The 26,056-nt window shown below is 40.1% G+C and overlaps 4 protein-coding genes across 4 annotated transcripts; 3 read left to right on the top strand and 1 right to left on the bottom strand.

Moving 5' to 3' along the window:
- The first annotated feature begins 1,043 nt into the window (after positions 1 to 1,043).
- LOC145617879 (putative germin-like protein 2-1) lies at positions 1,044 to 1,833 on the top strand. The gene is made up of 2 exons (XM_081672634.1): positions 1,044 to 1,167; positions 1,283 to 1,833. The coding sequence occupies exons 1-2, from the start codon at positions 1,044 to 1,046 to the stop codon at positions 1,831 to 1,833; spliced, it is 675 nt and encodes a 224-aa protein (XP_081528760.1).
- A 1,931-nt stretch (positions 1,834 to 3,764) lies between these two features.
- Positions 3,765 to 9,053, top strand: LOC145617096 (uncharacterized). The gene is made up of 8 exons (XM_081671787.1): positions 3,765 to 4,149; positions 4,276 to 4,336; positions 4,439 to 6,350; positions 6,840 to 7,245; positions 7,363 to 7,706; positions 7,764 to 8,368; positions 8,606 to 8,743; positions 8,834 to 9,053. The coding sequence occupies exons 1-8, from the start codon at positions 3,765 to 3,767 to the stop codon at positions 9,051 to 9,053; spliced, it is 4,071 nt and encodes a 1,356-aa protein (XP_081527913.1).
- A 7,449-nt stretch (positions 9,054 to 16,502) lies between these two features.
- On the top strand, positions 16,503 to 20,246 carry LOC145617232 (uncharacterized). Its single transcript, XM_081671923.1, has 3 exons — positions 16,503 to 17,400; positions 17,943 to 18,050; positions 18,506 to 20,246. Exons 1-3 carry the CDS (start codon positions 16,879 to 16,881, stop codon positions 19,859 to 19,861), a joined length of 1,986 nt encoding a protein of 661 aa, XP_081528049.1. The 5' UTR covers positions 16,503 to 16,878; the 3' UTR covers positions 19,862 to 20,246.
- Positions 20,247 to 22,855: 2,609 nt separating this feature from the next.
- LOC145617097 (IAA-amino acid hydrolase ILR1-like) lies at positions 22,856 to 25,498 on the bottom strand. Its single transcript, XM_081671788.1, has 5 exons — positions 25,145 to 25,498; positions 24,078 to 24,203; positions 23,672 to 23,986; positions 23,331 to 23,459; positions 22,856 to 23,251 (listed from the first exon to the last, which is right to left on the bottom strand). Exons 1-5 carry the CDS (start codon positions 25,496 to 25,498, stop codon positions 22,868 to 22,870), a joined length of 1,308 nt encoding a protein of 435 aa, XP_081527914.1. The 3' UTR covers positions 22,856 to 22,867.
- Positions 25,499 to 26,056: the final 558 nt, after the last annotated feature.

Here is a 26,056-nt window from a genome sequence, read left to right on the forward strand (position 1 = left end):
CTGTGTCAAGTTGTTAAGTGAAGACGTTCATTACATTAAGGGGTCGTTTGGTTCGCACGGGATAAACGGAATAAACAAAGAGAAAGACAAGGAATGGAATGAAAATACCGAAAATTTTCTATGTTGTTTGTTTTAAAAACAAAGGGAATGAGGCCCACCAGTCCCACCACCACACAACCACCTGAAACCTTCACTCTCCACCGTTTCCAGGAACACCTAGTCACCAAACCATCGCCGCTCCTCCTTCACCATTTGCCTCCTTTCGCCGGCCCTCCCACAACTCTGCCCGCCCCTCGCAAAACCTTTCTCAGCCCCGAAAAACTTCCCTCAGCCCCAAAAAACCCTAGATTCCATTCTCCCTCGCCGTGAAACCCGTCGGCCGCCCTTCCCCCACCCTCGAAACCCTACCGCGCGGCGAGGGAGAATGGTTTCTAGCGTTTTTTTGGGGTTGAAGAAAGTTTTTTGGGGGAGGAGAGAGTTGTACGGAAGCCGGCGAGGGGCGGGGTAGTGCCGGCGAAGGGTGCAGGAAGCGGCGCAGTTCAGTGGCTATGTTTTTCGACGGTTTGGGTAGGTAAGAGGATGGTGGTATGGTGGTGGCTAAGGATGGGAATGGAAATATACCTGCGGGGAGTGGGGAATCAATTTAGAAGGATTTGGGGGAATGAAAAGGGTAAAGGGAATAGGAAAAAAAAGGTCTAACAAAGAACAACAAAGGGAATGAGGGCACTTGATTCCCATTCCCTTTTATTAGTACCCCCAACCAAACGGGCACTAATTAATTACTCTTATTGAAAACTAAACTATTATAGAAGAAAGTTTTATGATTAACGACCAATTCTACGTATTTACATACGTCTTTTAACCATATTTTAGCTTCCCTGGGGCCTAGCCCCTCCTGTGCACCAAAAAAAAATTAAATAAAAAAAAGTTCTAGCTTCCCTAACCTCAACTATATAAAGGGATCATTTAGCATGCAAATATCACAACTTGAATTAGAATTATTTATTGAAAGTAATTTACAAATTTTATAAGAAAAAAAAAAGATGGAACCTCGTCATTTTCTTGCTTGCCTTATTTTCTTTGCCATGTCTTCCTATATGGCCTACACGACGGATCCTACACAATTACAAGACTTCTGTGTTGCGGTTAATAATCCATACAAAGAACGTATATTTTTCTTTTTGTCACAATAGATCCAAATGGTTTGAATAATTTTTATTTTCATCAATTAGTACTTTATTTATTTTTCAAGTTGATGTTAACAATTTTAACTAATTTGCAGTGTTTGTGAACGGATTGTTTTGTAAGAATCCAATGGATGCCAAACCCGAGGATTTCTTTTTTGAAGGGCTAGACAAGCCAGGGAACACTAACAACATGTTAGGTTTCAATGTTACACCAGTCTCCCCGTTACAACTTCCAGGGCTCAACACCCTTGGCATAACTTTGGTTAGGATCGACTACGCGCCCTATGGCCTAAACCCCCCTCATACTCATCCTCGTGCAAGTGAAATCCTTACCGTTTTGGAAGGAACCCTCTACGTTGGTTTCGTAACCTCCAACCTCCCAAATGGCGATAACAAATTGTTCGCGAAAGTGCTTAACAACGGTGATGTTTTTGTTTTTCCACAAGGTCTAATTCATTTTCAATTCAATGCTGGAAAAAAACATGTTGTTGCTATTGCCGGGTTTAGCAGCCAAAACCCTGACAAGGTCACTATTGCTAAAGTCGTGTTTGGGGCTGAGCCACCTATCTCTGTGGATGTTCTAAGCAAGGCCTTCCAGCTAGATGAATACATTGTGAAGAAGCTCCAATCAAAGTTTGGTTCCTAATTCTTCCACGACTTTAATTTGGACTATTTATACAAATTGCTTATTATGTGGTGTTTCATACGTAGACACTACTATATTTATTATCACAAAAGTTTAAAAAAAGCGGGTTTACAATAAGTTATTGAATGGCAGTGGTTATGGATTTATGGCCCAATTACACGTGTGAAATTTCACTCTCATATTTTCTCTCTCTTGCTTTTTTTTTCATCTGTTTTTTCTCTTTCCTCTGCTCTTCTTTTTCTCTCTCCTCTTCTTTACCCCTCTTTCTAGTTTCTATCTCCTTGGTTCTTCAATTTCACTCTCGTTTTTCTATCTAATCTTGGTTTTCAGCTTAATTTTGTAATTTCTTTTGTTAATTCTTCTTTTACATCCAATTTTGAGGTATGTATGTTCATCTATTTTTTGTATTTTTGGTTATTTTAAGGTATGTTCATGTATATTCGATTTTGAATTTAGTTTTCGAATATAATGGTGAATGTTAAGCTTTCAAAGAAGGAGACATTTGCTCCTCCTACTACTAGTTCAAACGAAAAAGTTGAAGGTATATTTTCTGAATTTTGTGACCTATTTTTTTTTTGAAGGTCGGCGGACAGTACTGCGTTTTTGTAAAATATGGGTCACTTTTGTGAAAAAAAAAAGGGTCACTTTTGTAAAAAAGGTTCATTTTTGTGAAAAAAAACACACTTTTGTTAAAAAAAAAGGGTCACTTAAAAGGGTCACTTTATAAAGAAAAAAGGGTCACTTTTGTAAGAAAAATGGGTCACTTTCCGCAAATTGTTCGATGTGCAATTAAATTATTGTAAACTGGGGGCATGCAAAAGTAATTGATTTATTATTATTTGCTCACCTTTTAATTTTTGCATAAATTACCAAGTATTCGATATGGCCTTGGTTTGTCAACGTTGCTTCACAATGTTATAAATATATCCTACTATGCATGGGATATTATTTCCTTATTATGTGGTGTCATGAACATTTAGAGTTTTATACGGAATAGTAAACAATAGTGTATAAAAAAAAATTGGATCGTGACATTCTCAAGATTGTACAATATTGAGAAAACAGGCCAGGTAATAAAAATGATACACATCAAAGCAATGAAATTGCAAAACTTCATACGAACTTACGAAGTATATAGTTATTTTTTTTTTCTTGAAGATAAGTATATACGGAGTACTCCGTATAATTAAGTATATACGGAGTACTTGGAGTACTTAATTATGTATTTGAGTTGTCATTTTTTAGGCTTAGGGAAAGATAAATTAGTTGCTGTATGGGATGATATCCGGGCATGACCGATATCTTGCGAAAGCACGTGACCAGATCGCAAGAAGACGCCGATATGTTACAGAAAGAGGACATGTCGGCCTGCCGCAATTTAACACGTGGCAACAGAAACTCGACACTTGGCGCAAAAGGTTGTGCATGGGTGAAAGCCACCTGTCAAGGTAGATTACTATAAATAAGTAGGTAAGACCTCATTAATAGGGACAATTAATGACTCTCTCTCTCTCTCTAATCTCTCTCTACTTTCTTTCTCTCACTTATCTTCTCTTCTCAAATACTTTCTGACTTTATCATCGGAGTGGTTATCCCCGGATCACCCCGGGGTTAGCTAACTTCTTCTCATTGTGTAGGTTCTCAGCTTGCCGATAGGGGTATCAGGATCTCAGGTCCGAGTTCCTGGAGGAGTTGGGATCAGACAGAAACAATTTGGCGCTAGAAGGAGGGGGAGTTGATCACTTCTATCGCCTAAGAACCTCACACAAAATATATATACAACAATAATCATGGCCGGAAACAATTTAAACAATGGAATACCAGAAGGACAACCCCAGGTGGAGATAGTAGATGAAACCCATACCCTAGAGGGTAATCAGTTCCATATGCCGATAACCCCCCCTGCAGGAGGAAGGGAGGCAGAGGATCCTATGGCAGCATTTACTCCAGATGAACTGGAAACAGCCGCAAGGGTGATGAGTGCAATGAGCAAGAAGAGAAAGGAGGCTGAGGCAGCACGGGCTGAAAGAGAAGCTGCCCAGGCCGATAGAGGAACATCGCACCATCATCAGGAGGAACAACACAATCAGCTGGAAAACTCGTCAAGGAGACCCCGACATGAGTCGTCAGTAAGGACGCATACAACATCACGGCAAGATGAGCAATCCTCGAGCCGTGTTGCGAGTACCAGAACTCAGCAGCAAAGAAGCTCACAAGTGGCAGGTCAAGCAGTACGCACGGTAGTTCAGCTAAGGGCATCCCCATTTGCCCAGCACATCTTAGAACAACCAATGGAGAAAGTGAAAATGCCGACTTGTAGATATGATGGAAGAGGGGATCCGGCAAGATTTATAACGTCTTATGAGGGACACATGATGCTGTACACAAACTCAGATGCAGTTTGGTGTAAGGTCTTTCCGACAACTTTGATTGGGGCTGCAGCCGATTGGTTTAACAACCTTGAAGCTGGATCAGTAGATAGCTTTGAAAGACTGACTGAGATGTTTGTAGGGCAATATGTCAGTAACAGCGTGAGGCAGAAAACTTCTGGAGAATTGATGGCTGTGGAGCAGAAATCAGATGAATCTTTGAGGGATTACATCAGGAGATTTAATAATGAAGCAAACACTATTCCGAAGTTACAACAGGAGATAGCTGTGATGGCTTTGATGAATGGATTAGTTGATTCGGATTTCAAAAGGTATCTTACAAGGAAGAGTCTGCCGACATTGGCGGCAGCGTTCAGCAAAGCTCACGATTACATAAAGAGTGAGGAGCTGTTGAAGACGAGTAGCAGGCATATGGTGGTAGGAAAGGGGCAAAGTCAAAATGAGGGGACCTCGTCTGGAGGGAGCAGGCCGAGAACTCCTGCCCCGGGAAGGGGAGGAGGAAGCCGGCAAGATACCAGACCGACAAGGCTGCCAATGAGATACAGCACCTACACCCCCCTGAATACACCAAGGGCTGCAATCTACTCGGTGAATCAGAACAGAGAAGATTGGTCAAGGCCGATTCCCATGAAAGCAAGGTCGAGAGACATGAAGAAGTATTGTATGTTCCATAGGGATGTGGGGCATTATACAGAAGAGTGTACCCAATTGAAGGACAACATTGAGGAGTTGATCAGGAGAGGGCACCTAACACAATACCGGTTGAATACCGGTAGAAATCAACAACCGGCACAGGCCGTTGAGAGGCAACAGATAGAAGCAAGGCCTGAAAGATCTCAAGGAAGAATAGTCCGACAAGGGGACGCAGGAATACCACCGTTATCTACTGGAAGAGTAGATGTGATAACGGGAGGACCGATTCACGGAGGAACGATTAGTGGGGCAAAGAAGCATTTAGCGGAGCACCGGCATCTGGTTTGTGCTTTGGATGTAGATAATCGTCCTCGGCCGGCATCGATACCACAAGTTGTGTTTACGGAAGAAGATGCACGAGGTGTAGTGTTCCCACATGACGATCCGTTAGTCTTGATAATCAAGATAAATGGTGCCGACATCAAAAGGGTGCTGGTAGATGGGGGCAGTTCAGCAAATGTTTTGTTTGTTCAAGCTTTTAATGAGATGAATATCGGGAGGCAATACCTGAAACCGGTGTCGTATCCAGTAATCGGGTTTAATGGATCAACTGTGAGGCCGGAGGGGAGCATTGTGTTGCCTGTAAGGATGGGTGATGGACCACAAGCAAGAGATGTGATGGCAGAGTTTCTGGTGGTGGATGTCAAGTCGGCGTATAACGCAATTATCGGCAGACCGATAATTCATGACATGCAGGCTGTTGTATCAACCTACCACTTGGCAATAGCCTATGTGTCAAACTTGGGAGCTGTGGAGAAGGTGTATGGAGGCCAGGTTATGTCAAAAGCCTGTTATGTCACAGCTTTAAAGAACCCCGTTGGTAGTGCCACAGTTCCATGCAACCCAACAAGGGAAGGTGAACCGACAGTGCAAGATTTGACAATGAAAAACTTTGATGCAAGACCTGAAGAAACACCAAGGCCGTTGCCGGGCGGAGAAACCGTCCAAGTTGAATTGCAGCCAGGCGACCCCAGTAGAACAGTGAAAGTTGGGGCAGATATGGATGTGGAGACCAGATGCAACCTGATAAGTTTATTGCGCGAGAACGCCGACGTCTTTGCGTTCTCGGCCAGTGAGATGCCAGGCATACATCCTGAGGTAATGGAACATAAGCTGAATGTTGATAGAAAGTTTAGACCGATAAGGCAGAAGAAGCGTAATTTCTCGACCGAGAAGATAGAAGCAATCCAGGCCGAGGTGAATAAGCTCTTAGCAGCAGGGTTTATAGAACCCTGTACATATCCCGAATGGTTGGCAAATGTAGTAATGGTGAGGAAGCCGACAGGGAAATGGCGAATGTGCGTGGATTTTACAGATTTGAATAAGGCTTGCCCTAAGGATTGCTATCCATTACCCCGGATAGATAGGCTGGTAGATTCGACCTCTGGTCATGCCATGCTTAGTTTTCTGGATGCATTCCCAGGATATCACCAGGTCAGCATGCATAAGGCCGACAGAAATAAAACGGCCTTTATAACGGATGTAGGTGTGTACTGTTATAAGGCAATGCCCTTTGGGCTGAAAAATGCAGGGGCAACCTATCAGAAGTTGGTGGATAAGATTTTTGAGAAACAGAAAGGGCGGAATGTTGAGGTGTATGTGGATGATACGATAGTAAAGAGTAAGAACAAAGAAGACCATATAGCCGATCTGAGGGAGACATTCGAAACCTTGAGAAAATATCAAATGAAGTTGAATCCAGAGAAGTGTGTTTTTGGGGTGAGATCAGGGAAGTTTTTAGGTTTCATGGTTAGTGAACGGGGGATAGATGCAAATCCCGATAAGGTGAATGCGGTGCTTCAAATGAAACAACCAAGAACCATTCGTGATATACAGAGGTTAACGGGCAGGATGGCAGGGCTAACAAGATTTATCAGCAAATCAGCTGATAAAGCACTCCCGTTTTTTATGGTGCTGAGAAAGAATAAGGCATTCGAGTGGGAAAAAGAACAAAGTGATGCCTTAGAAGTAGTGAGGAATCATCTTAAGTCTCTTCCCACAATTTCCAGGCCTGAGAAGGGAGAAGTGTTACAATTATACATCTCAGCATCACCAAAAACAATAGCGGCCGTTTTGTTGGTAGAAAGGAAGAGGCAACAACAACCGATTTACTTTGTCAGCCATGTCTTGAATGCGGCAGAACGCAGATACCCAGTAATAGAGAAAATGGCTTTAGCTGTACTAGTAGCAGCCAGGAAGTTAAGACCTTACTTTGATGCACATCCAATAGAATTACTCACCAATCATCCCCTAGAGAAGTCACTGCGAAAAATGGATACGTCTGGTAGACTACTGACATGGGCAGTAGAGTTATCGGAGTATGAAATAAGTTACAAGCCTAGGACGTCAATTAAGGCTCAAGCGTTATCAGATTTTATTGTTGAAACCACATACACGGATGAAGAAGAGGAGTTGGGAACATGGCAAGTATCAGTTGATGGATCAGCCGCAGCAATGGGGGCAGGGGCCGGAGTTGTGATAACGGCTCCAGATGGAAAAATATTTGAATACGCCATGAAATTTAAATTCAAGGCAACAAACAATGAGGCCGAGTATGAAGCTGCGGTAGCTGGTATGCAGCTGTCAATAGCGGCAGAGGCAAAACGGTTAGTTTTGACAACTGATTCCCAGCTGGTATCAAGCCAGTTTAGTGGGGAGTATGAAACTCGAGAGCCAGCAATGGTAAAGTATTTAGAGAAGATGAAGCAATTGGCAGCTCAGTTGCAGTACTTTGAGATCAAACTGGTTCCGAGATTAAAAAATGCTCAAGCGGATGCACTGGCAAGATTGGCAAGTTCAAGCTTCAATGACTTGGAAAGAACGGTTATGGTTGAGATTTTAAAGCAGAGAAGCATAGATGAGATGCCGGCAGATGTCAATTGTGTTGAAGTGGAGGATCAGTGGTATGATAAAATACTGGCATACATCGTTCATGGTGTAGGGCCAACCGATAAAGGGGAGCTGAGAAGGTTACAGAAGGATAGTGTGTGGTTCGTTATGTACCAAGGCCAGTTATACAAAAGGGGATTTTCATTGCCGTTGCAAAGGTGCATAACGGATTTTGAATCCGCAAGATTAGTAGAAGAATTGCACGAGGGAAGTTGTGGTAATCACCTCGGAGCAAGAGCTTTGTCCAGAGAGGCAATGAGAAGGGGATACTACTGGCCGACAATGATTGCAGATGCGACGGCTTATGTTAAAAAATGCGAAAAGTGTCAAAAGTTTGCTCCAATTATTAACTTGCCCCCAAATGATCTGACTCCGATGTTGAATCCAGTCCCCTTTGCCCAATGGGGAATGGATATAGTAGGCCCGTTCCCATCAGCCACAGGTGGAAGAAAGTATCTGATAGTGGGAATTGATTACTTCACCAAGTGGATAGAGGCAGAACCAGTAGCGAAGATAACGGCATCGGAAGTGAAAAAGTTTATATGGAAAAGCATTTTCACGAGGTTCGGGCTGCCGATGGCGATGGTTTTTGATCATGGAACTCAATTTGACTGTAAGCCAGTCAAAGATCTCTTAATGATGTATAAGGTAAAATTTGCTTATGCAGCTGTATGCCATCCACAGTCTAACGGCCAAGCAGAAGCAGCAAATAAGCAAATAATAACGGCAATTAAGAAAAAGATCGAAGACGCAAAAGGTTTATGGGCAGATTTGATACCAGAAATATTATGGGCCAACAGGACAAAAATGAGAGAAGCCACAGGTGAATCCCCTTACACTCTAGTTTTTGGAACGGAGGCAGTCATACCAGCAGAAGTCGGGTTGCCGACATTCCGAATTCAGCATTACTGTGCAGATCAAAATGATTTACTCCTACGGCAACAGTTAGATTTCTTGCCAGAGCTAAGAGAAAAAGCAGCAGTTAAGTCAGCTGTCTTTAAAGAAAGAATGTCACGGGCCTACAACAGAAAAGTATCATATAGGCCGTTAAGCAAAGGAGATCTAGTCTTACGAAGAACCGCAGCAACCGGTAAGGGAAATGAAGACGGGAAGCTGACTGCAAACTGGGAAGGGCCTTATCGAATAAGAGATGTCGTCATCCAAGGGTCATTTTATCTGGAAACCCCGGATGGGATACCTCTAAAAAATGTATGGAACTCCGCTGTATTGAAAAAATACTATGTGTAATGAACAAATCCTTATTTTTTGAAACTGATATCAAAAAAGATATCGGTAATGAATGAAGAAGTATTCAGACAATACGCATTGAAATAGGCATCCTCCATTTAACAGACCATCGTTAAGTGGGATGGACAGCTAAAAACCGCTTCCATGAAGATAACAGTTATACAACCTGATCAGTTGTATATGTTAACTCATGAGGTTGCTGGTTCAAAATATAAATACCGGCCAAATCAATTCGAGTATACGCCGACATGAGGCGTAGCTCAGAAAATGATCGCCGAGAGGGTACCTAACTGGCTAAAACAACACAGCAGTAGGTGACCAGTGTTATAATCTGAACCAGCAACAACCGTTCGCTTTTATGTTCGCAGCTCAGTGTGCATAGCTCTAGCGTGAACTATGTACACTGGGGGGCACAAGGAATGATATGGCGTTCAAATGCGTTGTGATATCCATAGTATGCTGATAAGTTTTTAAAATATGCTGGTAATTTTTATATGCAATTTCTCGAGCCAGGTTTTAGATCTGGTATCTTCGGAAGCTGGCGTCTTTAAAAAAGGCTTCTAACTGGAAGTTTTCGGATTTCAGACAAAGCATTAGGTAAGTAACTATTTTTTGCAATTTTTTATGCATTGAAAACTAGCAAGGCGAGGCAACATGATTATCATAACCTTGTTTAAAAACAGGCAAACTAGAAAATGATAACTAAAGAGTAACACAGTTATGATAAAAGTATAGAATTTTAAAGGCAAACGGCAGACGGTAAAAATAAAAATAAGTTTACACAACAGATAAAATTAACAGCCGACAGGCATCACCACAAAAGAGGGGTATATGCCGATAAAACAGCACTGTCAAAACATGTTCATACATACAAAAACAATAAGAGAGTTACGGCTGGTAAGGCCCAATGATACAAGACCCACAAGAGGATGTCGGTGATGACTGCCCGCCCCTTTAAGATTGAGCATTCTCAGGCGCTGGGGAATCCAAAATGCTGGGATTGCTGGGGCCGTCATCAACAGTTGGCGCCAGGTTATACAAGTCCTCATCAGAAAATTGCTGCGCCTCAAAGCCAGAAGGGATCTTGTAGGCTTCCTCGCCGAAAGCCTTTTCAATTTTTGCCCAATCATCCTTCTTCCAACCGGCGGCGTGAGCAATACATCTCTGAGCAGCGGTCCAACCTCCATCAAAACGATCTTGGAGCTTGGAGCAGAACTCATCAGAGGCTAGATAACGGCCGACCGCTCTCCGACGAATACCAGGTTTGTCGGCTTCCATCTTTTGAACCTTTTCTTCAAGGCTCTTAATTTTAATCCTGGCATCCCGGAGATCTTTTTCAACTGAGGGAAGCCGCTCAACGACCTTATTTTTCTCAGTGATCTGAGTCTTCAAACTTTGCACCTCTAGCTCGAGATTGGCAACCCTCTCAGCCTTGATCTTCAGCTCCGACATCTCTCTGTCGTCTTTCTCTTTTATTTTTCTTAAGTCATCCAAAGCTTTTTCAGCATTTTTGATGACTTCCTGCATAGCACTTTCGCTGGCGGAGGCTTGATGATGCTTCTCCTGATAGTAACGATACATCTCAACCAGCTCTGTGCCAGACATGACGGCCTACAGAAATGTATATATAAGCAAAAATAGGGAAGCCGAGAACACTACATAAAAATATATATATATATAAAGAAGTAAAGTAATAACATATATACGTACCTTCATCATGTTGTGCATGTGAATAGCAGCAAGGGGGCCGATTGGACCAGCAGGTCTGTCCATTGGCAGTGTCAAATTGCTCAACAACCGATAACCGAGATTCCCACCTTGCATTGGGTCATCGGTTATCATAGATTCGTTCCGGCCGACATCCATAGCAGGTTGCCAACGGTCGCCGGAATGGCCGGGAGGGACAGCAAACCCCTTCAGAACTTCATCTGGAAACCTTCCAGAAACACGTTCAATCCATTGATTGGACCGATAAGTCAAGGCTGGGATGCTAGAGTCCGACCCAACCGTTGTAGGAGCAATTACGGTGGTTGCCTGAGGTAGACGGGGAGATTCAGCAGAAGTGAGATCTTCGACCTCAATACCCTGAATAACCTTCTTCACAACGGCCTCTGGGCTTTTAGCTTTGTTAGCAGTCGGGGTCTTTTCAGACACCGACTGGTCTTTCTTCTTCTCGGGCGCCGATTGCTCCCTTTTCTTTTCGGCTCGCCCTTCAGGTTGCCTGGGGCTGGAGATCACAATGCCGCCTCGCCGGTTGGCTAGAGGTGTTAGTTTTCTTTTCTTGGTATTTTCATCGGCCATGATCTCAGCTCTTCTCTTGGCACTAATGGCTGGAGCACGCCCGCAAACGGAAGCAAGAGTATCGTAGGGGTCGGAAGCTTTCGGGCAGCGCCTGATAACCCTTGTCCCGTCAGAAGATAGGCCGAGTTGTCTGTTATCCAACTTGTCAATACCTGGTGAAAAGGAATGTAAATTCAATCAGTTAAATGCGAATATATATAAAAAAAAATAATAAAAATAATAATAATAATAAAAGGGAAAGGAAGGTAGCACCAAACAAGTAAGCTACGCCGTTTTCATTATGAAAAAAGAAAATGAATAATTAGTGAATAAGAGTAGTAAAGCCAAGAAGGATAAGTTATACCATGCTGGTCAGTCCAACAAAGACCGACACGAGAAAGCGGCGCGTTGCCCAGAATGTAACTCACATTCGGCACCCACACCGCAGGAATAAGACGAACCTTGCCGTCACCTTCGTCATGTTCAGAGATGTTAAAGTAATTGACAGCCCTCTCTTCATGTTTCCCGAGATCTCTCTCGGGGATTGAATCAAAGTGGGGATGAGGCTTGAAAAAAGTTCTCCTCAAAGGAAAATCCTCTGGGACTGATATGAAGAAAAACTTATCCTTCCAACCTTTGCAGCTAGATAATTTAGGATGGACGGTATATTTATGAGGTAGGGTATATAAAGACCACCACCCATCTGATTGACCATCTCTCTTTAGGGTAATAAGCCGCCTGAATACATTAAGGGTTAGAGGGAAGTTCCGATATAGCATAACCCAAACTGTAGCGACAACGGCACGAATGGTTTGAGGGGTTAACTGGACCAGGCAAACGTTCCAAGCCTTCAAGATTTTAGCAACAAAGGGATGTAGAGGAAAGCGGAGGCCGAAATCTAAGTGCTTCATGTAAACAGCAACGGAACCAGCTGGACAATCCAACACTGAAGCTCCAGATGGAGGGAGAGACAACTCATACCCATCAGGTAAGTTAAAGAACTTTTTCGCACGAAGACAATAGTCCTTTGTAATTGCCGTTTTCCTAAAAGCTTCACTTATCTTTTCCTTTGCTACTTTTCCGTCGCTGGCAAGAACCATAGGTTGTCGGAACTCAGCCCTATCAGTCTCAGAACTATACCCCTCGTCCAGATTCTCTTCCTGGATAACCTCAGCCGTTAAATCAACAATGTTATCCCTACTCTCATTATTTACACTATCTTCCTCAGCGTCGTCATCTCTTAAAACTGAGTTGACGGCAGAATCATGAACAGGAGATGACGAACCTTCTTCAGGTGTCAAAGGGATATCATCCTCAAGTTCTTCTTCAGAAGAACTTATAACCTGACCTTGTCCAGGTCTTTTGCTAGATTCCGCTGCCTTGGCGGCCTCAGCTGCTTTGGCTGCTTTGGCGGCCTCAGCGGCTTCACGGGCGGCGGCTCGGGGTTGATAACTTGTACTCTTTACCCTTGGCATGGTGTTTATACCTATATTGCCAACGTTAGTGCCGTATTGATTAAAATATCGTCTCCCAGTAAAGCTGCGTAAGTGATAACGGACATTAACTGGCTCAACGTCAAGAATTTCAGTATCGGCAGGGATATCAGGATTAGTAGGGTGAAGGGCACTTTCACGGTGGGCGATGGTCCTATGTATCATAAAAGCGCGTTTTTCTTCTTCAGAAGATAACGTCTCAAAAGGATAGTCAATATTATCAGAAAGGGAAGACGAATTACCCTGATTACTACCAGTTTCTTTGCCTAAAGACTGCCTAATTAAACGACGCCTAGCAGTACTAAGGTTAGGAAAATTCTCTTCAACACTATCTTCAGACATTTAATTGAATATAAGAAAATATAAAAAAAAAGAAAAGGGTATGAAAAATCAGGGGTTAGGGTACAAAAATACCTTCGATGAAAATCGCGGATTTAACGCCTCCAACTGATAAGGAAACGACGAAGAAAGAGAAGATACGCCTGAGGAGACGGAATGCACAAACCGAACGCGAAGAAGATAAGAAAGGAAAGAACTTTGGTCGGTAACTTAAACTTTTTCGAGAAAAAAAAAACTAGGAAAAAATGCAAAGTAATGAGGAAATGGCGAAATTTTGATCTAAAGAGAAGAAACTGAAAGGCCAATTGAAGTGAAAGGCGGTTCAGAGATCTGACGGCTGTTAATTGACAAACTTTTTCAAAAAGCAGCGGCAGGATTTGTGACACGTGTAAAAATTTTCCCGCCCAAACAAACAAAAAAAAAAAGAGAGAAGAAAAACGGTTACACTACCATAACGTCCACCTTGCACTGAATAGACCTTCTTGGGGAGGAAAACGGAGTTTTTCGCTCCCAGGTTTTTTATAATGAGTTGACCTTGTATGTTATCAGCACACAAGATCACTTGGGGAGGAAAACGGAGTTTTTCGCTCCCAGGTTTTTTATAATGAGTTGACCTTGTATGTTATCAGCACACAAGGTCACTTGGGGAGGAAAACGGAGTTTTTCGCTCCCAGGTTTTTTATAATGAGTTGACCTTGTATGTTATCAGCACACAAGGTCACTTGGGGAGGAAAACGGAGTTTTTCGCTCCCAGGTTTTTTTATAATGAGTTGACCTTGTATGTTATCAGCACACAAGGTCACTTGGGGAGGAAAACGGAGTTTTTCGCTCCCAGGTTTTTTATAATGAGTTGACCTTGTATGTTATCAGCACACAAGGTCACTTGGGGAGGAAAACGGAGTTTTTCGCTCCCAGGTTTTTTATAATGAGTTGACCTTGTATGTTATCAGCACACAAGGTCACTTGGGGAGGAAAACGGAGTTTTTCGCTCCCAGGTTTTTTATAATGAGTTGACCTTGTATGTTATCAGCACACAAGGTCACTTGGGGAGGAAAACGGAGTTTTTCGCTCCCAGGTTTTTTTATAATGAGTTGACCTTGTATGTTATCAGCACACAAGGTCACTTGGGGAGGAAAACGGAGTTTTTCGCTCCTAGGTTTTTTATAATGAGTTGACCTTGTATGTTATCAGCACACAAGGTCACTTGGGGAGGAAAACGGAGTTTTTCGCTCCCAGGTTTTTTATAATGAGTTGACCTTGTATGTTATCAGCACACAAGGTCACTTGGGGAGGAAAACGGAGTTTACAAAAGTTACCCTCTTTGCCCAATGAATAACAAAGAGTACTAAAAGTAGCAAATTAAAATGATACTTCTCAGCAAAAGAACATAGAGCTTGAAAATATATGAATGTATAGAAACTAATTTCCCTAGATACAGGCCAAGCGATTACAATGAATTTTGACAAACGATAACACTAGTAATGAAACTTTGTTAATACACAGTACTTAACAGAGTGCAAGAAACGTTGTTACAATAAAATTTCCAATTTAGAGAAGAGTCTGAAGAATGAGATGCGGAACCCAAAGTTTGTTTTGTTAGGTTCAGCATGTCTCCCATGATTAACTGAGCACGATGATGAACGATCATACGTCCTCACTTGGGGGGCTAATTGTATGGGATGATATCCGGGCATGACCGATATCTTGCGAAAGCACGTGACCAGATCGCAAGAAGACGCCGATATGTTACAGAAAGAGGACATGTCGGCCTGCCGCAATTTAACACGTGGCAACAGAAACTCGACACTTGGCGCAAAAGGTTGTGCATGGGTGAAAGCCACCTGTCAAGGTAGATTACTATAAATAAGTAGGTAAGACCTCATTAATAGGGACAATTAATGACTCTCTCTCTCTCTCTAATCTCTCTCTACTTTCTTTCTCTTACTTATCTTCTCTTCTCAAATACTTTCTGACTTTATCATCGGAGTGGTTATCCCCGGATCACCCCGGGGTTAGCTAACTTCTTCTCATTGTGTAGGTTCTCAGCTTGCCGATAGGGGTATCAGGATCTCAGGTCCGAGTTCCTGGAGGAGTTGGGATCAGACAGAAACAGTTGCTTTCAGGCTCATTTTAACAAATAAGATAATACAATCCTAATTGATCCTTGACTAATTTATCCATGAATATTTCAACATTGATCTAAGTGCAAAATCAGGATTGTAATTGTAAGATCATACATGATTATGTATGATCTTGACTGATCTTGCAACGATCCTATCTGCAATGCGATTCCTCTATTAATCCAAATCAATCGTTTGACTAATATTGAATCGATGCACCATCCAGATCGCTAATCTAGCAATATTGGTTATAGGAGCTTATTAACTAGTACTCCCTCCGTCCCTAAATTACATTCCTCTTTGGAAATTTACACGGGAATTAAGGAGAAAAGAATAAGACAAATAACAATAATTAGATAATGCAATGGGAAGTACAAAGATAGATTAGTTATTATTCATGACAAGTCATCAATCCTTTGCAAAAAAAAAAGGACCAATCACATGCTCCTAATTAAAAAATTTTAACCAATCATATTCATTGTAATTTGGCACAAGGATTATGAGTGAGATTAGGTAAGGATGAGTGAGAAAGCATTAAATATAAAACAGAAAAAGAGAGTTGATTTACTAAAAAGACTTACCAAAAATAGAAAGGAGGAATGTAATTTTGGAATACCAAAAATGGAAAGGATGAATGTAATTTAGGGACGGAGGGAGTAAATGTTATTTGTCTAACCATTAGGGTTGATAAAATTGGTGCTGAAATAGTTTTACTAAAAAAAAAAAAAGCAAATTAAAAGCAATAAAATAAAATAAAATAATATAAAAAATAAAAAAGCAAACTAATAGCTTTTTTTTTTTTTTTTTTTTTTTCCAAAACACAACTTCAACTAGTAGTAATAGCTTAGAAAACTTCACTAATCACCACCATATTTTCAGAAATTTCGACCTAGTTTCTTTAGAAGATGATTGAACCTAAGGTCAAATCCAAAAGGGTGGGTTGGGACCCTTGGTGGCTTGTCTTTTAGGTGGGTCTTAAGGTAGTCCACAACAAGTCCAACTAACGGATGGGGTTATATCAAACTACCACCTCTACTAATACAATACTACCAAAACAAGCACAACTTAGCATTACCCTATACCCTATAGCCCCTACTCATTCTCAAGCTACACAAAGAATGTGCCAAAATAATTCAAAAATCAAAGGAAAAAAGTTGAAGTCTTTAAGTCCAAAAAAGGGAATTTTGACTTTTCATTCTAACCATTCACAAATTTACATGTCATCTTCTCACATGACATTATACACTCAACCTCCCACCACCATCATATGCTCTCTTTTCTTTCTTTTTCTCTTTCCTTCTTCATTACGCACTCTTAATCGCCAGCTCTAATCACGTTTTCCCCCTTATTATCTTCATTTTCTGATACCCATTATCTTTTTCTCATCATTTCCTCAACCTCCCCCAATTAAAAAGATCAGATTTTGATCCAAAAATTCCTGTCTTTTTTAACTTAATTTCACATTCCCAAAAAACCCACTTCCCAAATCTCCCAAAAACCAGTAAAATTACTAAACTTTACTCCAATTTGAGTTCAAAATGACTTAATTCAACCAATTTGAGCTCTTAATTTTTCTGGGTGTTCTGCATTAAAATGGATGGGTTAATGGGGGATGCCACAAAGATCAGGAAAAGGGGTTGTTCACCATCTTCCTCAACATCATCTATGATCCAGAATTACAAATTCAAAAGGGCAATTTTGGTAAGAAAAAAAGGAAGTGGCGGTAGTGGCGGCGGTAGAAGCGGCGGCGGCGGCGGCGGCGGAGGTGGCGGCGGATCCACTACGCCAGTACCCAGTTGGAGAATGGTGGGGTCAAGGTCACCCTCAGTTGTTTTAAGAGTAGCCGCCGCTTCCCCACGGTATCCGCCGAGCCTCTCCGGCAGGTCAAGGTCAGGGCAGGGGCAGGGGCAAGGACATGGGCATCCGCCGGTATCGGCACGGAAATTGGCAGCCACATTGTGGGAGATGAATGAGGTACCTTCTCCAAGTTTGAGGGAGGAAGGAAGTTGTAAAGAAAAGAGAGTTGGGAGGAGGGATAAATTGAGGAGGTCTTGGAATAATTCAGGTTCTCTTCCTCCTCACTTGTCTGATCCTTCTCATAGTCCTGTTTCTGAGGTGGGTTTTTTTTTTTTTTTTTTTTTTTTTCTTTAATTTGATTTCTTTGTTATACATTGTACATAAATTGAATTAAATTTGCATTGTTTATAGCTTGATTTGGAAATTCATGTTCAAAGTTTGTGTTTCATGCATTATGTCAATGAATAGCTTGGTTTGGGTTTTTCTTGAATTGATAGAGATTGAATTTTATCCAAAAATTGACTGTTGTTAGGAATGATAGTGAGTCAGATTGGGTGTTAATTTGAGTTTGGCTTGGTCAAAGCTCGGTTTGAGTTCAGGAGTTTTGGTTTTGTTTATAATCAAAAGAAAATTGATTGTTGAGTTCTTAGGTAGTAATGTGATATGTTGTCTGCTTGCAAAAATTGTTTTATTGCTATTTGTCTTATTTGCTGTTTCAATTGATAAAAATGTTTGCTTCTTTAGGAAGAAGTCATGTTTCTTGTCAATCAAATGTATATATGTGAATTGTTTCCCTGAAGCTGTTCCTATGAAGTTAATGTAGTCCATTTTGAGTTGATATATTTGTATTGTTCTTATAGAGAACGGAGCGGCCTGGAAGTGGTAATCACCGGAGAAGAGAGTCGTCTATCACTAGGAGGCTAAAGATTGAGCATTTTGATTCTGTTAGTAACGCCAGCTTTATGGAGGTAAAATGTGGTTTCCTTTCATTTTCGCAAATGTAAATGTCCCATTTGAATTCATAGCTCTGATGCCTGTTTGAGATAACACATTGTCTGCCTATTATCATAACTTGTCTGCCTGTTATGTGAATTACTATATTGGATAAGCTATCTGAATCACTGAATGTATAACTGACAGCATGTGGAAGTCTGTGGATATCAAGATTAAATGTTGTAATTTATTGTACATGATGCAGTTCATTGCTGCCTGATATTACAGTGTAAAAATATCCAGTCCAAGATTGTCGGACAGTGAAAAATTGTGATTATAAAGACTGAAATGTCATGTATCTATATATGGTGATGCACCACACTGGAGCACGATAAATTATTTATTATATTTCAAAGCAGGGTTTGTCATAAAAGGTGGAAGGTTTTCTGAAGTTCGTCTTCTTTTTTTGTCTACCCCTCTTACTATGTAGATAGAGACTAGATCTCGATGCCAGACCCCTTCTGGATCAACAGCGGGGGGAAGACCCCGTTTGAAGGATGTGAGTAATGCTTTGACCACTTCAAAGGAGCTGCTGAAAATCATAAGTCGCATGAGGGGTCATGAAGATCAATCTTCATCGAGTATGTCCCTTATCTCTGCCTTACATGCTGAGCTTGAGAGGGCGCGCTTGCAGGTCAATCAGATGATACAGGAAGATCGGTCTGATAGCAAAGAGATCAATTACCTTCTGAAGCGCTTTGCTGAAGAAAAAGAAGCATGGAAGAACAAAGAACAGGAAGCAGTTGAGGCTGCAGTTGAATCCATAGCAGGAGAGCTTGAGGTGGAACGGAAACTTAGGAGGCGACTTGAGAGCCTGAATAAAAAGCTTGGTAAAGAGCTTTCTGAGACTAAGTTGTCATTGCTGAAGGCAGTGAAGGAACTTCAGAGTGAGAAGAGAGCAAGAGGAATTATTGAGCAGGTCTGTGATGAGCTAGCTGGGAATATCGGCGAAGATAAAGCTCAAGTAGCAGAGATTAAAAGAGAAACATTAAGAATGCAAGAAGAAATTCAAAAGGAAAGAGAAATGCTTCAAATAGCAGAGGCATTGCGTGAGGAGAGAGCTCAAATGAAACTCTCAGATGCTAAACTTCAGTATGAGGAAAAAAATGCAGCGGTTGATAAGCTGAGAAATGAGCTTGAATCATTCCTTAGAACCAATAGTAAAGAAAATGGATGTGGGTCTGTGTATCAGAGAAGAGATGTAGATTTGGCCTTTTGTCGAAGTGAAGCTAAGGAGAGTGATGAGGGAGAAGTCGAAAATACAACTGATGACGATGGTGAAAACTCTGGTGAAAGTGATCTTCATTCCATAGATTTGAATGTAGCCGATCCTTACAAGAACAACTACAAGTTGACTAGTTCACCCATGATACCTAAAACTTCCAAAAGACACTCAGTTGATGAGCAACTCAAAGGAAGGAAATCAATATTTAATCAAGTAGCTAGAAGAAGCACTTCTTTACTTCGAAGCGTATCTAACATTGTTGAGTGGGGTAATGGCTCAAGTCATGAAATTGATAAGCAAACTCCTAGGAAAAGTTGTGGTGATGAGATACAGAAGCATAAATCAGGAAGAAATTTACGGGACCATGGTTTGCCTAATTCTAGGCTGGGGTTGGAAAGAGAATGTGCAAGTCCATCCAGCCTACGAGGTCCACCATGGCCATCTCGGGAGCCATGCAATGTCGCAATGCAGAGACCAATGACGATGGAAGGAAGTGGAACTAGGGGAAGGCTTGAAGAAGGCAGGGTTGAAGGGCACAACTCAAGGAGATCAAGAAGATAATTCTTAGATTTGAATTTTAGGGCAACTGTCTTGTTGCCCGTGGTGGTAAACCTTAATTGATATATTTGTCGTGGTTGCCAATGCTACCACACTTTCACCATTTTTATCTTAGCCCTTTGTGACAATGTGGGTTTTTGTAAAGTAGGAAGCATGTTTAATTCTTTTTCTTTGAAACATTTCTTCTCTGTTTCCAAGGAAGACTTGATTAGCGTAGGGGGGCGTTTGAAAATTGTCAAAATTGTCAGATTTACCCATGTACATTTTAAAAGAGGATGGCTTTCCCTGTTCAGATTGGTCTGTGTTCTCTGTTCAGCATTTCATACGTTAAAAGTCTCTACGACAGCAGCAATTGGTGCTGTCATCTTTCTTGCAGCTAGTACAATATCCTATATTTGTAACCATCTTTAAAGAGTTAGCTTGAAAGATCCTTTATTCTGTTCAAAATATATGATGCTTACGTTATTACACATAACTGATCATCATTAGCGTTTAAATTACAGTATCAGGTTTTTATACCAGAAGTGTAAAGTCTGACATACTTGTGCACCTTCTAAAACTGCCTTAACTACAATTGAAATGTCAGATTGTTAGTTGTGGAAGACAAACATGGTTCCTTGGTTAACATGTAGGGGCAAAATTCCTACGAGACACCTCCTGGTTCCGTCCCTGGCAGTCGACGAAGGGATGTAGATAAAGTGAAGCCGAATGCCATGATAGCAGCTGTTAGACATTAGAGAATTTGCCATGTGAGAGTTGTTACTCAATAAATAAAGTTTTGATCAATTATTTTTCTCCCTAAAAGTGAGACTAAAATGATTAAGAGCTAGTGATTGAAATGATGAGTCATTAGCTGAAAGTTTTGAGGGGACTGATGACTATTCCGGCCTACTGTTGTGTTCAATTGAAATTTTCCAGTTGAGGCGACTTGCTAACATGAGGAATCCCAGGTTCATAATTCTTACAAACGTTTTGCTAGTGAGCATCGTACACATGTATCCATTATCTAATTCAAGCTGAACTCAAGTTAATCTCAAAAATATCAGCAACACTGCCTAAAAATGTAATTTTCTCATAAAATTACCAAATTTAGAAAGAAATTGACAATTAAGCTATTACACGACTCAGCTAGAAACATAAATTAAAAAAACACAAACTGATTAATCAAACAATAACACTGCCTTGATAAAATAAAATAAAAAAGCATAGAATAAAAAGATAGATGGTGTAGAATTAATAATCAATCGTCTAAGAATTTGCGAAGACGTTGTCTGACGAATTCGCTACGAGCTTTAGTGCGGGCTTGTTGGGGGGCGATGTTGGCGAAGGAGAGATAAGCTCCGACTGAAATCATAGTTACTCCGATGGCAACTCCCGCCGCTGTCGCCGCCATCTGCCGCCGTGTAGGAGGATACGCCCACAACATTTGCCCTTCTTCTTTTTTTTTTTCTTTTTTTTTTTTTTTTCCCTCCGATTTTAATTTTTTTAACCTTTAATTGTAAATTGAGCTAAGTTGGGTCATCATGGCACAATTGATATAGTGGGTGGATTAGTGGGTCGTATTAAAACCAAGTCCAATTGGTTCAATTTTGGCTAATCTCATTTGCAATAAACACTAAATTATTAGGTTTCAAAAAAAAAAAAAAAAAAAAAAAAAAAAAAAGACATTAAATTATTAAGCTATTTAATAAAGGTTTTATTTTATTAGAGGTAAGAAAAATAAACATTAAGAAGTCCTCCTCACGAGGGGAATTCCTAATGCATCAGAAGAAAGAATAGACATTAGCTATACAAACATCAATATCCATACTATGAGATACTAAATAACCCACATTAGTTATCTAATCTTTGCACGATTTGCCTTTCGATAGACGTACTGGATACTCCAATTGCAAAAGTGAAAAAGGAGAGAATGAGTGTTCTTGATAATATGCTCGATCTGCCAAGGTACAACCCAAATGCCTTTGATTGAGTTAATTCTTTGATAATATGTTGTACTGCCCAAATGCCTTTTATTGAGTTAGTTGATAAAGGTTTCCCAAGTTTATTTTGACAATTAAAATGTTATGTATGTTCTAATAATGTCTAAAAAGTTCTAATAATGTGTAACAACTTCAAAAAAAATAAAAAATAATCAATTGAATAGAATGCAACCCTTTTTTTTTTTTTTACAAGAATGCAGCCTTAATTAAGTTATATACAAGTATGAACTTGTACAATCTATGTTTAAGACATTAGGGGAATATCAATATATCCTCTTTTAATTAGAATCACTAACCCACGTTAGGAATGTTGTTATAAATTGAGATTAAGTAGCTTTGTTTTCCCATTGATTTTTATTTCAAAACTTATTTTTCTTAAAATAAACGACATTAAGCCAACTTTATTTGAAAACTTTAGGAAATAGGAAAGTGTAAAATAATTTAGATTGAGATCGAAACCTGCTCTGATACCATATAAGATTGGAAAAGTTATATTATTTTCAATGAGGCAAATGTTTTATGATACAAGCTACAAGCAGCTAGACTAGGCTAGGCACAAGATAAGGATAAATAACAAAAAGAGTACAAAGCTAACAAACTAAAGTATATGCAAAACTATCTTTACGTATAACAGCTATAACAATAAAATAAAGTTAGACTCTGTCAACTCTTATCTCCAGCAGTACACACCCAATCACCAACAAACATAACACTGAAAGTGATTACACTTTCATTAACATAACAATGTTTTTTTCTTCTTTTTTTTCTTTATTTATTTATTTATTATTATTATTATTATTATTGGTAAATTTTTGTAGTTTGGTTAAGTTTTATTGAACTGTCGGTAGTAAAAATATGTGCAGACAATGCAGTAGATTGATTTTATATTGTTGGAGTTAATTGAGGGGCAAGTTAATCATTGCACGCTCATTTGTTCATTATTCATACAAAAATCAGATTTGCTGTACAACACAGATCAAGGACATTTCTCAACTACACAGTCTAGAGGCTCTCATTGTGCTTACTCTTAGACAAACTCAATAGAACCACCATGCTGCTCCAAGTAAGAAATCGCAAATGCAGCATGGAAAGCAGCCCCAACAGGAAAAGCTTCCTCATCAACAAAGAAGTATGGGGAGTGCAATGGCTTATCCGATTTCAGGGTCTCATTCTTTATTCCGAGAACAAATATAGCAGCTGGCATTTTTGAGGAAAAGAAGCTGAAATCCTTTGATCCCATGGTCAAGTGAAAGACTTCCAACTTGGACCTACCAATCAGCGCCTCCACAACCTCTGTCCCGTGCTCATGGAGTGCCTGATCGTTAATCATCACAGGACACGGCATAGGCATGTCTTCCAAGAAGTCTACCACACCATGGCACTGATGCACAGAAGATTGCATCTCCACAATCTGCAATTATGTATTATTAACTATATTACTATCCTATCTTGTTGACAATATTAGGAAATACTGGACGCAAAAGTGTTACCTCCTTAATCCTGTCTCTCAAGTAGGTGAGACCTTCAGGGGTCAAGCTTCTAAATGTTCCTCCGAATTCTATCTTCTCAGGGATCACATTTCCTGCTTGGCCTCCTTTAAAGTAACCAACAGTCACCACCTGTATGATCCATGAAACAAACAAATTATGCAAAATCAGCACGTATCTTTTGAAACAAGAAGCAAAGATCTCAATATATAGATTAGAAGAATTTAATATGCATCTCTATGACTATTACCTCCCAACTTTTATTGAAATTTATTCACTCTAGTTAATATTGGAAAGTTTCAACTTATTATTTTCGGTCAATCTAAATAGAAATGTGGCCTTACCCCTGACTCAATAGGATTTGTTTCTCTAGAAATGATTTGCTGGAGAGCAATAATAGTTGATGAAGCTGCAACGATGGGGTCTTTACTGAGATGGGGATGTGCTCCATGTCCACCTTTACCTGTAATTGTTGCCTTAAACAGCCCTGTACCAGCAAGAACTGGGCCTGCCTTGGAAGCAATACTGCCTGTAGGGACTGTTGGCAGGACATGTAGGCTGATGATGGCATCGACATCATCTAGAGCACCCTCTTTGATCATATGGTATGCACCGGCATTACCTTCTTCACCGGGTTGGAAAACCAACTTGACCGTGCCCTTTTTTGTATTTACAATGAAAAAAATCAGCCTGCGGAACCATAATCACTACTATAGTGAAAAGTTAGCTAAACTTTTACAACTAACTGACCTTTAGCTGATTTTTCCTGCTCTGGAGTAGCTTGGCTGCCCCGAGTAGCATTGCCACATGAGTATCATGACCACAAGCATGCATCTTCCCATCAATTTTGCTTTTAAACTCCCAATCAACCAGTTCCTTCAAATTCCAAGTTGAATTTTAAATACCAATTTGAATTCAGAAAACAGAAACAAAGAAAGTCATTAAGTAGTTAGAACTTGGTACTGCATAAAGTAGTCCTACGACCCCAAAAACCTCAAAACTGGATGCATAAAGTATTCAGTTATTTTCACCCTAGGTTGCAAATTGATGATCAATTAACGTTGCCTTTAAATACGCGTTGCTTTGGTAATCATAATTTACTCGTACATTAGCAAGACCTCTAAGGCTCTAACTCAAAGGTCGGTAGTTTTGAAGGGCACACCCCTAAGGTAATCTTGCCTTTCGCAGGGTATCATTGACTTGTTTGCATTTTTGCACCAACAGTGACATGTTAGGCGAATGGTTATGGATCATTTAGCCTCTTCTTTTTCTTTCCTATCAATCTTGTAATGAGTTAAAAGTTACAATATGTAAAATGATTTCTTAAATTAAAGAGTGTAATAGATAAAGGTTTAGTACAACACGAACATACACATTGTGTTTTTTTTTTGTTTGGACAAACATTGCATAAACATATAAACTTTAAGCACACCCACTTTTAATAGTAAACTAGTATTTAGCCCGTGCAATACACATGCTAAATTTTGTTTGGCCTGTATTTTGCGAGAGATCTTTACATGCACTCAATGTACACACATGACACATCCAGGTACGTATAACTAGTATAAGAAATTTTAGTATGTTCGTACTCCCTAAAATTATACCACTAAGACAATTATATTGTTTTAATAAGTGACTGGGAGCCCCGGTTTATCACCTTGATAAACAACTATTAGCGATTTTAACGCAAGCCTGAAAGACAACCCGCAATTGTGTATATCAAGGACATAAAATTGTATTTTCTCATTAAGTGATGACTAACTCCATAAAAATTGCCCAACAAAAACAAAAAAAGAGAGAAAGAAAGGAAGGAAAACCTGCATGGCAAGAGCATCCATATCAGCCCTGAGAGCAAAAACGGGCTTCTGACCCGACCCGATTGAAGCGATGATCCCAGTCTTGGCAACAGGCCATGCATACTGAATTCCCAGCGAATCAAGCTCCGACCGAATGAGCCAACTCGTTTCGTGCTCTTGGAACCCCAATTCTGGGTTCTGATGAATCGTCCTCCGAATCCGGTTCATCCATTCGACCAATTCCGGTTGTCTCGCCGCTTCCAAGAGCTCCCGACTCAGCGATGGCAAGTCCGAGTTAACCGAGTTCGCCCATTTGGCGTGGGTTGAGATTACAAGAAGAGCCGTCAGAAGCAGTTTCAGTAACATATTCACCATAATTTGAGGATTATCTGTAAGCACCGTTTATTTTGAATGGTTTGATAGTGCAAAATAAAAGGACAATTATTATGTAGGTGAGTGTAATTTTGTGATTTTCATTCATTCCGTTTTTAAGGAAACAAAAATAATACTAGCGTTACGTCTTCGCCCGTAGTTGTATTTGTGAGTTGTGACTTGTGATGCATCAATCAATATCAATCAATCAATCAATACTATATACTAAAAGACACACCAGCAATGACACGTGTCATCTCCTGGTGTGTCCTTAGTTATTTTTTTCTTTTTACTAAAAAAAAAATATTTCAATTAAGGAAATAAATCATTTACATTATTATTGTTTTTTACATATTCCATATTAACATGTAGTAATTATTATATTTAAAATAAAAGATTTATTCACAAATCTTTCTAAAAAAAAATAATCAATTATATACCAAAAATCAAAATTTTAAAATAATCTTACAATAAGAAAAAAATATTGCTCAGATTTTTTGTCTACTTTTGTTTTAGTTGTGTATTGGAAGCTACGATTAAAATTGCAAATACCAAATTAAC

This window comes from Chenopodium album, chromosome 26 (genome assembly GCF_948465745.1).
Source record: "Chenopodium album chromosome 26, dcCheAlbu1.1, whole genome shotgun sequence".
In the NCBI taxonomy this organism is placed as follows: domain Eukaryota; kingdom Viridiplantae; phylum Streptophyta; class Magnoliopsida; order Caryophyllales; family Amaranthaceae; genus Chenopodium; species Chenopodium album.